At 50.6% G+C, this 15347-nt stretch overlaps 1 protein-coding gene across 4 annotated transcripts in view; it reads left to right on the top strand.

Annotated features, from left to right (window-relative positions):
• STARD8 (StAR related lipid transfer domain containing 8) overlaps nt 1-15347 on the top strand; it is a 59028-nt gene that overhangs the window by 19077 nt on the left and 24604 nt on the right. Inside the window, exon 1 of one of the 4 annotated variants that reach the window (XM_037133083.2) lies at nt 244-443. The exons of 1 other annotated variant lie outside the window; for it this stretch is intronic. In XM_037133083.2, the coding sequence (XP_036988978.2) occupies nt 326-443 (118 nt within the window). In that variant the 5' untranslated portion in view covers nt 244-325. Of the gene's footprint in view, nt 1-243; nt 444-7437; nt 7632-15347 lie in introns of those variants that run through there. 2 more of the 4 variants (XM_037133084.2, XM_037133085.2) reach the window with 2 other exon arrangements.

The following is a 15347-nucleotide window of genomic DNA, read 5'->3' as shown; positions in this document are numbered from 1 at the left end:
TGGGATTCCTGGGGAGACACCTCTAAAATAGGGGACCAGGGTAGAAAGGGTCAGATACGAGGCCCTGTGGCGGTAAGGAGCCAGACTACAGGAGTTAAATGACTTGAGGTCAGTGTGGAATAGAGAAAGGGGGGGGGGTCCCTGCTCAAGGTGGGGGCGTGGAACTTTCTAGCTGCTATGAGGGGCGGGGCAATAACCAGTCCTTGACTCCCTCAGCCCCGCCCTCACTCGGTCCTTCCCGGGCTGTGGGCTCAGTCTGGGTGCAACCACCCGAGGCGCCTGCGACCCGCTCGCTGTTTGCAGCCTTCTGAGCTGCTACCGACGCATGGCCGAGGCGCGGGGCTGGGGGCCGGCCGTGCGGCTTCCGAAGCCACAGACGTGGACTCCAAGGACGCCGTGGGGTGTGAAGGGCACCCGGGGCGACGCTCTGCGCTGGAAACCAGGTGAACAGAGCGGGGCGAACCCTGGCGGGAGGTCAGGGCTCGGCTGCATTTGGCTGCATTTGGCTGCGAGTTTCGAGTTTCGGCGCTGCCGTCCCAGTCCCCGTGGCTCGAGCTCCCAGCCTTTTCGTCTTTGGTTCCAGTCCGGTTTTCATGTGGTAGTCCTAGGTCCGTTTGTCGAAACCCCACCCCTGGCTGGTAGTCGCCCTTTTTCAGACCTTACACCTCAGCATGCCTGCTTTCTTCTAAATCTTAGCCAGCTCTTGCTCTGCCCCAAGGTGTCTTGTCCTTTTATCCCAACCGTCTGGCTTCATTTCTACCCACTTCTCTCTCTCTCTCTCTCTCTCTCTCTCTCTCTCTCTCTCTCTCTGCCTTCATCCTGAACTCAAGAAAAAAAAAAACCCATTATTTTAGTTATTAACACATAGTAGGTGCTTAATAAACCTCTTACTCCCACAGCAGTTTCTTTGTCTCTGCCTCTGGTATTGCACTTCCACCCTCCTGTCTGTCTTCCTGTCCCACTATATGTCTGACCCTCAGTAGGTATTTTCACCTCTTCATTCCATTGTCTGTCTGTCCTTCTATGTCTCTTTTTATCATCATATTCTTGGGTGTCACTACCTATTTAGTAGCTCCCTACATCTCCCATCCCTCTAAGGGTCCTTTACTGCCTAACTCTGTTCCCTAATTGCACGACACAACCCAGTTCCCCCCCCCGGCGGCAGCACATTTTTGGTCTGCTCAAAATGACTGAAAGCTTCATTCCAAGGTCTGTTTTCACTCCAACAGGTCTCCCAGAGTGCCTGGCACTTCGTCTTTTTAAAAAAATATGTCTTTGAGCACTTAAAAAAAATTTCCAGGCTCTGCCTGTTCCTTTTCCCCCAGTAAATTGTCTCTTGCTCCTGCCAAAATGTCAGGGAGGAAATGGCAAATTGGGTTGGGTTTCTCAACATAGATTTGTCATGAACCATGAATGCACCGAAGGATAGGGCCCGCAGAGATGCTCAGATCAGACCCTCTGATTGCACAAATGTGGACATGGGGGCCCAGAGAGGGTGAGACTCTCAGCAAGGTCACACAGCATATCTGTGGTAGAAGCAGAGTAAAAGCCAGAGTTGCAGTGCCCTGCCCCTGATCCAGAAGCCTTGGTGGAGGTGGGGCACAAGAGCCACTTTCTTTGTGTTTTCTGGAAGGGTGGTCCTGACCATCCAGAGACATAAGGTTTCCAACCTGGAAGCATCACTGCCCTACCTCTCAGCCTGTCCTCTGGGACCTAACCTGGCTGCCCACCTGCCTGGGTTGGCCATTCTCCATCTGGGGCTGCTATTGCTTCCCTTAGAGGCATCGCAGTTCCAGGAAGACAGGGACACCCCGGCTGTTGGGCCTGTCTGCCCTGTTCTGTGCCCCGGCCCCCTGTTGGCAGCTGGATGCCCATGCTCACTGACACGTTGATGCATATGCATTGGGAAGCCTTGGTCCTGAATGACAATCAGATCAGAACTTTTATCGGGTGAGAGAGAAAGGGGGAGGGAGGCAGAGCTGGAGGGACAGAAGGGGTATTGGGGGAGTGGGGTGGAAAGCTGTACTTAGAGAAGGGCCCACTGTGAGGGGACAAGGACTCCAAGACCAAGAGGAGCCCATATTCTGTGTTGAGTGGCCTTCGAGCCTCACCACACACCCCAAGTTCTTCCTCCCTGATGTCATCCAGGTACATCTGAGGGCTGTCTTCAGGGAAAGGAGATATCTGGGTGTCCAGGGGGTGGGCTGTGTCTGATTGAATTGAGATTGCCAAGTCCTAGAGACCCAGAATCACAGGGGCAGACTGGGCCAGGTTCTGGGCATAGCCTGTCAAAGTGCCCCCCACACACAGACGCCCCCGCAGCCCTCCAATTTCATGGGTGCCAGATTTGATTACACGAGAGAGCAGGCTGATTGATGGGGGAGCCTTGGGTGGTAAGGAAGAACCCCACCTCTTCTCCTCTTCCAGCTCCTCCTCACCCTCCCAGATTGTGTCCTGGGAGCTCCTTCCCCAGAGGGATATGTGGAAGGGTCCCAGGCAGGGGGGCGGGATCCTGAACTCTGTTTAAGGGCTCAGGGTGTCCACTGCAGAAGGGTGAGCTGGGGGCAGTGTTGGAGGCAGAGGCCTGGTCTCTAGCCTTCTAGGCTGGGTTGGCTTTCCATCCTCTGCCTTTTCACCTGAGCACCCCCTTCCTTTTTTTCTCACTTTGCTCTTTCTGGCCCGGCCCCCAGCTACTCCCCATCCTCAGAGGACCCTCATGCCCCCACCCCTTCGTTGCTCTGTAGAAGCCCCATGAATATTGCCTTTCTTGGAGCACCAGTCCCTCAGGAATACACAGAGAAGCCACAGAAGCAGAGAATGTGCTGGAAAGAAGGGACCCTAGAAACCATGGCCCAGCCCTGTTTATTTTCAGATGAGGAAACTGAGCCTAGTCAGGAAGGAACAAGCTTGAGGGCTGAAACTAAATCAAGCAGAGGAGATTACTGGGGAGATTACTGAAGGAGGGTTACCCTAACCTCCGCTGCTTGTATGTGTGCATGGAGAGGGTACAAGGACGCTTGTGTTAGAAATGGATTTGCCTTTACTCGTCTTCCCTCACCACCCTGTGACCTTCCTTTGAAGGACAGAAATGGGGTGTGGAGTGGGTGGACATACTGCTCTGGGTGTCAGTGCCACAGTCCCCAAGTGCTCTGCCCAGGGTGACCTCACTTACTTGTTTGGGCCAAGGCAGGCAGGCCTCCCTGAGGGAACTGGGAATGGGGAATGCTCCATCTGCCCACAGCAGACAACGTCTTGCCCCCTTGAGATGGACCAGTGAAGCCAGGCCAGGGACCCATCCTGGGTGTGAAATGGGGCCCCTCAGACCGTTATGGCCTGGTGGGTTCTGTTACATGGAGACTGGGGGCCAGCCCTTCATCAAGCTGACACTTTGGTGTTTCTTGAGGGAAAAAGGGACAAGATTTGGGGTGTCTGGGGAAGAGTCGGGGACCGTGACTGAGTGGGCCTGGGTCCAGGTACCTGGAGGCCTTATGAGCTGCCCCAACACTTTCCTCTCAATGGCTCTAGGAGGCAGGTCGGAGGGAATGAGTGCCTCTGTGTCCTTGCTTAAGGAGGGGGAGCCCAGAGAGGGTGAGGGACCCCTGAAACTCTCCTGGCCTGTGCCTGGCTTGGCCAATGCTCTAGCTCCCCATACAGCCAGCCAAGGGCTCCCAGCCTAGCACAGAACTCCCCCTTCCAAGGTCTCCGGTGTGTGGAGTGGGCACCCCTACAGTGGTCCCTGAGCTAAGACGAGATCTTTGTACTCTTCTCAGGACCTAGCTCTTCAGCCCCCACCCTCACTTAGCAGTGCTCACTCAGTGAGGTGCCTGTGTGCCCCTCACCATTGCAAGCCCCTCCCACTACCACCTCTCTGCCTCCCCTTGTCTAGCCGTACTCTGGCTGCTCCTCTTAGTTCCCACCCCCCTGCCATGGCTCCTGAGGGTTTTTTTTTTTTTGATGAGGTGTAATAAAGTATCCCATGTTGTGGGATCCTGATCAATAGCTCCCTTTCATGAGGCTGGGTGGGGGCCCTGAGACACCAGAAAGCTGGCCTTTATCCTCCCAGGCCTGACGGGTGAGCTTTCAATCAGGCACGCAGGAATGTGTGTGCAAGTGTGAGGGCACCTGTGGTCATGTGCTGGATGGGCCTGTCCGAGTGTAATTCATTTTCCCCTCAGGCTTCTTCTCCCTTTTTGTCGTTCCTGGCTGAGTTTCCTGGAATTATTTGCTGCTGCTTCTTGAGCTCCATGGAAAAGAGTAGTGGAAAGGTCTGTTTGGTTTCTTCCTAAAGGTACTCTTAGCCATTCCAGAGTAGGGCCATAGGTCTGCCTGCAACAGTCTCAGGAACCCCCATTCCTAGGCAGGGAGGGGTGTAGGGACTGCTGCAAGCCCTCAGATAGGCACTTATTGGGAACCAGGTGTCTTGGAATGAAGCTTAGGGTAATACCATATGGAGTATCTCCCTGCTGCTGCCTAGCAAAAAAAAAAAAAGGGCTGATTAGCCCTGGAGAAAAGCTTAGCTCTGCAACACATTCACTGCCATCCTGCCACCTGTTGCCACCCTTTACAGTGTACCCTCATAGTCATTGTCTCAACTCGGCTTGCTAGGGGTTGTGCTCTACCTTTATCAGACAGGTGAAGGGACTGAATGTTGGAGCACACAATGACTTGCCTTGGGTGACACAGCCAGAGAGTGGGAGAGCTGAGACTAACACCCAGCTCTCCCACTTCCTGATCCAGGGCTTCCACTGTATCTAACAACTTAGAAGTACTTTTTATATGCCAGCCAATATTCTAAGTGTGATTTAGCCCAGAGGATCTGTTCAACAGCTGTATAAGGTCAGGGCTGTGATTATCATCCACACTTGAGAGATGAGGAAACTGAATACAGAATGTCGAAAGGTAATTTGCCCAAGGTCACACAACTTGTTACTAGCAGAATTGGGCTTTGTACCCAGGCTGTCTGGCTCCAGAATCCATTGTCCTGCCTTTCACCTGCTGCAGTTGTGTTAAAATGAGAGAAGCCCCATGCCTTGGACACACAAACACATGTATGCATGCATGCACCCCAAAGCCTTTTTACCTGCCCTCAGCCAGCCCTCATGCACTCTATGTTTTCCTGTTTGGTGGCTGAGCAGGCACCCAAGACAGCAGCAGCAGTACTATAGGACACACAAGCAAGAGTGTGGGAAAAGTGACGCCAAAGATCTAAAGGCTCCAGTTATCTTTAGAGCCATTCAAAATGCAGAAAGGAGCTTGTGAGAAGGTACCATTTCCATATCTGTCCCAGGCACCATATGCAACACTCTGGCATAGGTTGGAGGGTTGGGGGTGGCTTGGGAAGCAAGAGATGGTAGTGGTATTGAAAGAGATGAGCTATCTCTGTCTTTCTAGAGGTTGAGCTCTTTTTTGCCTTTCTGAAGCTCATGGGATAAGAGAAGGAGATCAAACAAGACCCAAAGAAATAGACCAGACATCTCTTGGGCCATTTCAAAATGTCACAACACGAATGGCAAATATTAAGATGGTAATTTTTCCTGACAATTCTGTTCACTCAAGCAATTCAACGGGTACTTTTATTGAGTACCTACTCTGTGCCAGACACTGGGAAGCTCTTGTTCTAGTTATTTATAGCAATTGCTCTTTTTGTACCTTTTGTACTTTTTGTACTCTGTAGTTTTCTGGTTTGATTGCCCTTTCTTAAAAAAAAAAAGAACTGAGTGTCTCAGAGCCCATCATATCTGAGTTAGTTAAATGTATCTACTGAAAGATAAATTGGGCTTGCTCATTATTCATACAATTGCAACTTCTTCATGGTTTTTCCCTGCATATCTTTCACAATTCACTCATCCATTAGTAAGTAAACATTACTGAGAAACTGCTGTAGGCACAGTGCTTGGTGCCAGGGGTGGAAAGAATGGGCTGCGACATGGTTTCCTGCCCCCCTTAGGGAAGCTGTAGGATCATTGCAGGGCCCACACTGTTATATCTTTGTAACATTTTCCTGAAGCAAGGTAAATTTCAACTCAGAGCCTTAGGGATGCTTAGAGATGGAACAGCCTAGCCTCAGAAAAGAGGTAATCTTTCTTCCCACCCATCATAAGTATACCTGACTCTGGGTAGGATTTTGTATTCTGGAGTGAGTCCTGGTATACGGGTGTCATCCCCATCCACGACCCACAGGCACGTGGCTCCTCTTGAACAAAGTGCCATCTGCAGTCTTGCCATTGCAAGGAAAGGAAGTGTACACACACTTGAGGTAGCCTTGCTTCATCATTTCTCCTTTGATTCTCACCAGGGACATCAGGGAAGGAAAGTAGAATTCCAGTTTGGCCTTATGGACTGAAGGTCCGGCAGGAAGGGATGCCTGGCATTATTAGGTCCGGCTCTGCCACTGCCTCCAGTGACCATAAGAAAGTTGCTGTACTAAGAATCACTAAATTTTGCTTTCATCCGTGTTGGGTACTCTAACCAACAAATTAGATAAATGCAGTATCTCCTTTCTAGGAACCTCAGCTTCATTTCTCCCATCTGTTAGGTATGGAGAAAATAGCAATGTGCAGGTATTTTCCCTGCCATGGGTTTGCTGGGTAAACTTAAGTGGTCATCTATTCTCAGTTTCTGTACTTGTAAGTGTGGAGGATGGTGGTTGGATGTATGGGTTCTTGGGTACTCCCATCCCTGACTAATACGAGTCTGCAATTCAACAATGAAATCAAGGTTGTGAACTTGTGTTTCACCCTTGTGAGGAAAGGCGAGACAGAAATGAAATCTTAACACTTTCTTAATGAATTTAAACTGGCTTTCTTGTGGTACTTGCTGGTACAATTCTTGGGAGCTCTCTCCTGCCGAGATTAATGCAGATGCCCCCAACTTTTCCATGCATTTCTCTGCGGAGGTAGAGTTTGCACTTGGGATAGAGAGCTGGGGGTAGCGGGGAAGTCGCAGAATGCTGGAGCCTGGTAAGGGGGTAATGGCAACTTCCTGCTCAAACATCTAATGCCTGTGTTCTCTCTTAATTGCCTCTATTAATCAGATCTCACAAGGAAGTTGTGTCTTCTGAACTCCTGGTACATTATCCTCAGCCAGCCACTGAACCCTCCCGTGCACATGGCACATATACTTAAATCTCCCACACGGTGCAAGACACATACAGACCTCAGTAAATATTAGTGTGTGTCGTTTGGCCCACTCGCTCCTGCACCCAGTCACTGGCTCTGGGCTAGCGCCTTTACCACCACCGGCCCCCCCACCTAGCGGTGTGACCTGAGGAAGAGGCAGCCGCGAGAGGATTGGAGGAGCTAGGAGGAAGAGCCCCGCCCACCACAATTTGGACGACTTTCTGAGTAGTCTGGTGGGCCGGACTGCATCCTCATTGGTCGAGGGCCCTATAGGTGGGCGGGGCGTCCCGACTGCCCTACTCGCTGCTGCTCCCTCCCCACCTGCGCTGAGTGGCCTCGGTTTGACAACAGCTAAGGAGCTGCAGCAGCTGCTTCTCTGGCTGGCACCGTTACCCCCGCCCGACCCCAGGCTGCGGGCGTTCCCAGGACGCAGTAGTCCCGCCTGAGCTCGCTTCCTGTCCTCTGGCAGCTGTGTCTGGGTCTCTGACCGAAGGCAGTGGACGAGGCCTCCAGGTAGGAGTTGGGGCGACAGCATGGGAACATCCAGACCTATGCAGGGGAAGCAAGCCAAGCCACTTTTGTCCCGGAATTTGGGGTTGGAGTCGCCGAAATTGGGGGACCCCCTGAGCCTGTCGGCTGTTTCTCCCAGCGAAGCCTCGCGAGTAGGGTGGTGGAAAGCGGCTGCCCTCCCATTATCCCTGGGCCTGGCTGGAGTCCGGAACCATCGCTCTGGGGTTTCAGAGGGGGACTGGAGCTATAAGTGGGTGGCGGGGATCCTGGCTCTGGGCCCGGTCCATGTCGCTTCTCCTACTGTCTCCTCCTTCCTCTGGGTTTGAGGGCATTTCCAGGAAGCCCTTGGTCGGGCGGTATGGGCTTTCCCTTTGCCAGTGCCTTCCCTTCTGAGAAATGCCCGGACTTTCCTAGTATTAAGGTAGCTGCTGGGGTCAAGTAAAAACCTCTGGATAAGTCGCATCTTTCAGGGCTCAGTTTCCTCATTAAGTCCAAAGTGATTTTGCGTTAGAGAACCCCTGAGCCTTTTAGTAGAAGTTCTTTGGAATTTCCAAATTAGATCGTCTGAGATTCTCTCAATTTCTCTTCTCCCTACACTCTTTAAAGTTGAGCACCGAATTATGACTCCGGAAACTGGGGTTCAACCACTAATTCACCTGACCTTAGCAGAGTCATGCACCTTCTGTGTGCCAGTGTTTTCAACTACAGTTCCAGTGGTGGGCTAGCTAGATTTGGGGGTCTAAAGGGTTGATCTCTTCTGCCCTGATATTTGGTGACTCCATGTGAGGCTCCGGGCTCCTAACTAGCAGGTGAAAGGCTGTCTCTGAGATGCTAGGGGGGGGGGGGTGAGAGGAGCTATGCAGGTGGAGAGCTTTGTGGTGATTATGCAGCTAAGCCAGCTAGAAAACCAGTGGTGGTGGGAGGGTAAATGGCCAGGTTGAAGGTGGGGAAGGGGGAGTCAAGACAGAACCCCTTGCCCCAGAGATTGGGCTGGAGGCCCCTGACTTGTCTCCTTCCCACTTGGAGCATCGAGGTCTGCCGACCAGAGAAGAGGGTGATGAATCACACCCAAGGCTATTTTCAAACCCTGACTCCTACTGTGGGACTTGTTCCCATCCTCACTCTAGTGGTTGTTGTTCCCACCCACCATCTGTCTTGTTGCTTTCTGAATTTTCCCTTCACTTTCATCTTCCTGGAATGGAGGGAGACAAATTTTGTGTGGAAATGAGAAGGCAGGCAGCCCAAGGGTGCAGAGAAGGTGAGGGTTGCAGGTGGCTTCTGAGTGGTTGATGGAGCAAGTGGGAAGAATGTGATGGGGACTCTGATGTTGGGGGCAGGGGACTGTTTCACCTTAAAACCACTGCTACTAAATCGCTGAACATTCTGGGTCCTCATTTCTGGGATTTGGCCTTTGTCCAACTATGTTCTGGATTTGGGATTTGGGATTTTTGCTCCCAGGGCCTCTGTAGTTAGGGCCACAAAACACTATATGGACAGAGTTCATTTGGTCTCCCCTATTTGCTTGCTTTCTCTCCACCCCTTAAGAAACTCTTGGATAATTATGCTAACCCTATCCGTGTGTCTGTGGCTCCTCTCCCTGATATGGGGACAAAAGGCTGTTGGGAGGTAAGACATCTGGAGGTGTTTAGAGCTAGAAGAGGGGTTGAAGTTGTGCAAAGAGGCTGTGTACCCTGTGTGCATGCTGGGGGTGAGGCTTCCATATTAAAGCACAACACCTTCTCAGTTTTAGCAGAGGAGCAAAGAAAATGGCACACAGAAGCCCAAATTTTGACCCTTTCTCTCTTCTTGAAGTTTTATAATTTCATTTTTAGGGCTACTGATTAGAGAAGGAGCAGAGGACTCCTGGAGCCAGGTATAGGGATGGCAGCAGTGACAGGAAAGTCAGAAGGTCAGGAGAGAAGAGGACAGACTCTCTCTGATCAGGATGCTATTGCAGCTGCTGGTGCATTTTGGCTAGGAGACTCCTGGAGCTCCCTGTTGCAGCCCTGGAAAATTCAGATTCAACAAAAGCAGGGTGAGGAGTTTCTGGCTGAAAGGAGTTGCCACTGGCTTGAATACAATGCGGAGAAATTTTTTTCCCTTGTGCTGTTTTCGGTAGGATGAGTATCATAGCCCAGGATCCTTGGGAGACTGTTATCAGGTAAAATAGAGAAAAATGAAAGGGTTTTAGGAGGGAAAGTATAAGCTTCACCCTGCAACCATAAACAGAGTAGTTGAACAATGGGCTGTGCATACAGTTGTTGTGTCAAGTGTTTATTAAGGCTCTATTCATCTATGACTTAGGGTCTTGGTGTGTGTCTGTGTGTGTGTGTGTGTGTGTGTGTGTGTGTGTGTGTAGGAGGGGTGTTGGTCCTGGTAAACTTGAATCAGTTGGTTGGAAACCACAGTATGGATTGTTGTCACAATCTGAAGTGCTGTGTTTGTATGCTAAGTCTCTTCTTGCACAGCATTCTGCCTTGGGAACTGGCATGCTGACCATTGCTATACCTGTTACTTCAACCTGCAGGGACTGTAGAACTGATGGAAGTGCTCTGGGGGTCCAGGGTGGTATGAGGCAGAGAACAGGGGATCCAGGCTGTGCTGCTGTGCTTGACCTCTCAGACTCTCGGTTTTTCCCCCCACTTTTTCAACTTCAGTGGATTAAATGAGGTGATCCATTGCCAAGTGCTTTGTAAACTACCAGGTTTTGTACAAATGATTAAGTCCAGGCTTGGTCCTTGGTCTTGTGGAGGACACAGAGTATAACTGCACCTTTAGGGAATCTACCATCTAGTTTGGAAGTTAGTGGCATAGATAATACATGACATGCCAAGTCTTTACTTTGGTGAGGGCTTTAGAAAAATTATTATGAAGAACTTTAGGCCCTGGATGGTGTAGCTGAGTGGATTGAGCACAGGCTGTGAAACAAAGGGTCACCAGTTTGATTTCCAGTCAGGGCACATGCCTGGGTTCTAGGCCAGGTCCCCAGTAAGGCATGTGTGAGAGGCAACCACACACTGATGTTTCTCTCCCTCTCTTTCTCCTTCCCTTCCCCTCTGTCTAAAAATAAATAAATAAAATCTTTAAAACAAATGTCAGTCCTGACCATCGTGGCTCAGCTGGTTGAGTATCATCCCCTAAAGCAAAAGGTTGCTGGTTGGGTTCCTGGTCAAGGCACATGCCTGGGTTGTAGGTGTGGTCTCTGGTTGGGGCACATGCGAGAGGCAGCTGATCCACATTTCTCTCACACATCGATGTTTCCCTTTCTTCCTCCCTTCTCCCTCTCTAAAAATAAATTAAAAGGTTTAAAAAATAATTTCAAATATATATAAAAGTAGAAATGTTATTAATTAATAAGGCTCCATGTATTCATCAGCCACCTTGAACAGCCATTAGTCTATGGCCCATCCTGCCCTAATTGTACCTCCATCTTTCTTGTTATTTTGAAATAAATCCCAAACAAACACCTTATTAGTTTATCAATAAATTGTTCAATATATAGCTCTACAAGATAGGAGCTCAAAAAATATAGCCATGGTACCACTATTGTAATTAAAAGTCCCTTAATATCACCATGTATCCTGGCAGTGTTCGTATTTCCAGTGGTTTAGGAGGGCATTCTGTCCTGGGAGGCCTGACCAGGGAGTGAGTGCTTTTGATTAAGGGGAAGGTGATTGACAGAGGCAGTGACATTTGAGCTGAACCTTGGAAGAGAGGCTCAGGAAAGGTTCAAACTGGAGGGATTATGGAGCTTTAGCCTTCATTTTACAGCACAGCCATCCGGTCTGTGGGGCTTCAGCTTCAAGGCTCCCTCATGGAGGCTTCTTGTACAAACCGTGCCCTGGTTCTGTAATTGGTAAATGGGAGTTCTAACTCTCCCGCTTGCCTCCCCAGATCAAGGACAATCCAGGAGCTTGAGGTCCGCAGACCTGGGAGAATTCCTAGGAGGCTACTCTCCTCCAAGCCCCTCCCCTGTTCCTGGCCCCTGAGACCAGTTTGGAGCAAAACAGGATGCATTCAGGATGAGCGTCTTTCCCAACTTGTCATCTAATCGCCATGGCCCAGCTTTGAGCTTCCTCTCTCATTCATGATAAAAACCCTCACTGTCTCACTTTTCCCTCCCACTCCAGTAAGGGTGTGCTGACTTCCTCTGTATCCGGGCCAGCCCTCCTCCACCCTCATGTAGGGCTAAGGGAGAACTTCCCTCATCCGGGCCTCTCTTCCCACCTCCCCAGAGCAGGCTGTGAGAGGGACCGGAGGGACAGACCCCACAAGTGCTCTCCCTGTCTGCCTGTGGCCTCCTGCTCTTGGTCTGTCCTTGGGAAAGGAGTGGCTTTTTTCCAACAAGCCTGGGGTCCTGCCACTGCTTGGTTAATGATTGAGCTACATAATAACCACCTTGGAAAGTCACCTCTTGGGGATGGCCATTAACCAATTCCTTGTCCACCTCAGGCCTTAAAGGGACCCCATCCTGAACCGTCACCTTCCCCCCCCCCAGGGGACATTAACAAACATTCAGTCATGAGAACTTCTGGGGCCAATTAAACTTCTGCCCCTCTGTCTTTGCTTGGGCAAACAGAAGTAGTTATTCACATTGCTTCAAGGACACACATTCAGCTTAGGTAGTGAAGGAATTGAGGTAACGGGATTCTGATGGGCAGCGGGGTGAGGGTTTTTTTAGGCATTGGAGTTGGGGGGCAGGGTAAGGGTGTTTCCAGGAACAGTCGATCACCCTGGCTCATTTTAAAAGTCTGAGTGAGGAATGCCCACGAAGAGAATCTGTCATTACTTGGGGTAGGATGGGGCCACATGTATGTCTGTTCCAGCACAGCTATGGGTCCCTCCACACCAGGCTGGGATGTGAGCTGCCAGCCACAATATTGCTGCCAGGCTGCAAGAGGAGACCTTCCTCAGAGAGCCTGCATGCTGACAGGCAGTGGGAGTTGGGAAGGGTCAGGCTAGGACCCAGGTCCAATTTAGAAAGCTCTAGACCACAAGCCATTTTCCACAGTGTCAGCGAGAAGAAAAGGGATCAACAAACATTTCATGAACCCTATGGGCCTCACTGTAAAGTTGGGAAACCTGATTTCTAGGTGTGCCTCTCCATAGCTACCTCTTCATGAATGATGTTAGAGAAGACTTTTGCTTTCTCTGGGCCTCAGTTCCAACATTTTTAAAATGGGAAGGGCAGCTGGCACAGACTCAGCGGTCTCTCAGGCTCCCTTCCAGCTATGAAAGTATATGTTCCCAGTCAAGACCCTTTCTCTACCCACAAGGCAAAGGTAAGCTGGCTTCAAATTCTGACAGGCCCAGTCACTAAATATCCTTACCTGGCTGATCAGTTTGGGCTTGCAGGGTATTGCACTGCCAAAGCTTGGGTTTTCCTTGAGCATGGACTTTTGTGCAGTTTGATCTCTAGTCCCTCCCCATGTTTGTGTCAGCTGGCTACCCTCTGACCCATGGAACCCATGGAACTGCAAGTTAATGAATGACCTGTTCCCCCTGGGTAGTACCAGCCCAAGGTGCTACTGGGATCCCAGGTCTCTGTGGGAACCAGCTGAGGGCCTAGTCAGCTCAAGTCACCTTTATGCTTTCTTCCATAATGCCCCAGAGGTAGGAAGCAGACAGAGCTCAGTGAATAAGGGCCTTTAGAGGGCATTTGGTCCAACTTTCCTTCTGCAGCTGGGATCTTCCCGCCAAACACTTGTGCAGTTCCTGTTCATGCATCTTCAATACCTAGGAGTACAGTATTTCAAGGCAGTTGCTTTCATCCATAGAATGTCCAAAAGTTTTATTTTATGTTGAGCTGAACTCTGTCTCTGTGATTTCTACCCCTGGGCCCTTGCTCTTCTCCCTGTGACCACCTACACCCTGTCTGCTCTCTCTGACCTTCAGAATTCTGAGGACAGAACCCAAGTTCCCCCTGCATCCTCTCCAGGCCAAACAGCCTCAACTTGACCCTCCAGGGACCTGAGACCAGTCTCCTTCCCAGCCTCATTACCATCCTCTGCAAATACTGCTGTCTGTGGCCTTTGGCATGGGAAATGGGGTTGTAGAAGCTCCTCACTGTACTTTGTTTGTGTCCAGCCTGAATTTTTTTAGACGAGTTCTCCATGATCTTTTTCTGAACTGCAGAATCCTGGGTCCAAGCACCTCCTACAGCTCTCTCTGATTTGTCCATCATTCAGGTCCAGCCAGCTCCCATGAGTGGGGCACCCTTGGAGGGGAAGGCCACCTTCCTGTGCCCCCATAGCACAGGGCAGTCCTGTTGAGAGGAGGCACTGCCCTTGATGAGTTGACTGAAGTGTACTGTGTGGCAGCTGCCAGTGTATACTGCTTTCCTGCCACTTGCTTTTTCGCCACTTGCTTTCTTCTCTTGAGCTGGTGGGGGTTGGGGGAAGGGGATATTTTAAGGAGCATTGAAGCCGGAAATGAGTATGAGCCATGCCCACAGTGGAGCCTAGAAGGGTGAATCAGACAGGGAGAAACACCAACCCAGTCATTCCTCTTGTAGCAGTCAGTGACCATGACAATGATGAATCCCCCCATGTCTTTCAAGTGTCCCAAGCACTTTCACTTCCATGGTCCCATTCTTGTCAGAGCAATGCAGTAAGATAGATGGTGTGATCCCCCAGTGTGAACCTCGTGATCTCCACCTGAGGCCCAGGCAGGAGGAAGGGCATGGTCTCCGGGGAGGGAGCAGTTGGAATCAGGGTCTCTTGACACTCAAGTCCTCCCTGTTTCCCTCAAACCACCCCCCACCAGTCAAGGCAGCAGAGGAACCTGTGTCCAGGCTGCACTCTGTTCCCATGGTTGAGGGAGCAACCTCCCGGGGAGGTGGCTGAGGATTTCCTGTTCTTTATCTGGGCTTGCCAAAGGCTGGGCTGTCTGAGGTGTGAGTGAGGCACTTGCAGCCAGTGTTTCTGCTCCAGGCTGATGTCAATGCAGCTGGGTAAGGGGCAGGGGCAGGGATATTGTAAAGCCCTTGCCCAAGACATCTGACCTGAGCGTCCCCCACCTGAGTAGGGCCTTCTAAATGGGAAAAACAAAGAGGGATATGTGGACCTGAGTTGTACACATGATCCCTGGGGCAGGACAGTGTCATGAAGAGCGGGTGCTCTGGTGTACATGACACTGTGTGACACTGGGCAAATGACTTAACACCTGTGAGCCTCCATTTTATCAGCTCTAAAATGGAGATATGTGCCTACCTCATGGGGTTGTTCAGTATTAGAGCCAACAATATGAACAGAATTCTTCTTGTTGTCATTCTTTAGTAGTACTTTTTTTGCTGAACTGGGGGTGTGCTGTGCTCCAACCTGCCACCTCCTTGGCTTTAGGTCTGGACTTTTCTGTCACTTCGGTCTACCTCCCCCATCCAGAAAAGCTGTCCCTGGCCATGCTCACCCACAGGGCCGTCCTCTGGCCTCCTTTACTGGCAATTGTGACACTGCAACAGGCTATAGTACCAGTGAAATACCAATAACAATAGTGAATGCTTCTAGATTCTTAACACATTTGAAGTTATTTAGCTCCCATGATAGTGCTGTAAGGTAGGTTCTCATCATCCCTATTTTACACATGAAGAAACTGAGGCAAGGAAAGGTTAAATGAGGAATGTATCCAAACTCGTGCAGATGGGGGTGATGCAGTTGGGATCACCACCCAGGAAGACTGACCCCACTGCCCTTACTGTGCCATGCCTCTCCTTGCCCTTTT

Source organism: Artibeus jamaicensis, unplaced genomic scaffold (genome assembly GCF_021234435.1).
Source record: "Artibeus jamaicensis isolate MK-2021 breed Jamaican fruit bat unplaced genomic scaffold, CSHL_Jam_final scaffold_2375, whole genome shotgun sequence".
Taxonomy (NCBI): domain Eukaryota; kingdom Metazoa; phylum Chordata; class Mammalia; order Chiroptera; family Phyllostomidae; genus Artibeus; species Artibeus jamaicensis.
The sequence above is the reverse complement of the archived record's forward strand: the minus strand, read 5'-3'. Positions and strand labels throughout refer to the sequence as shown.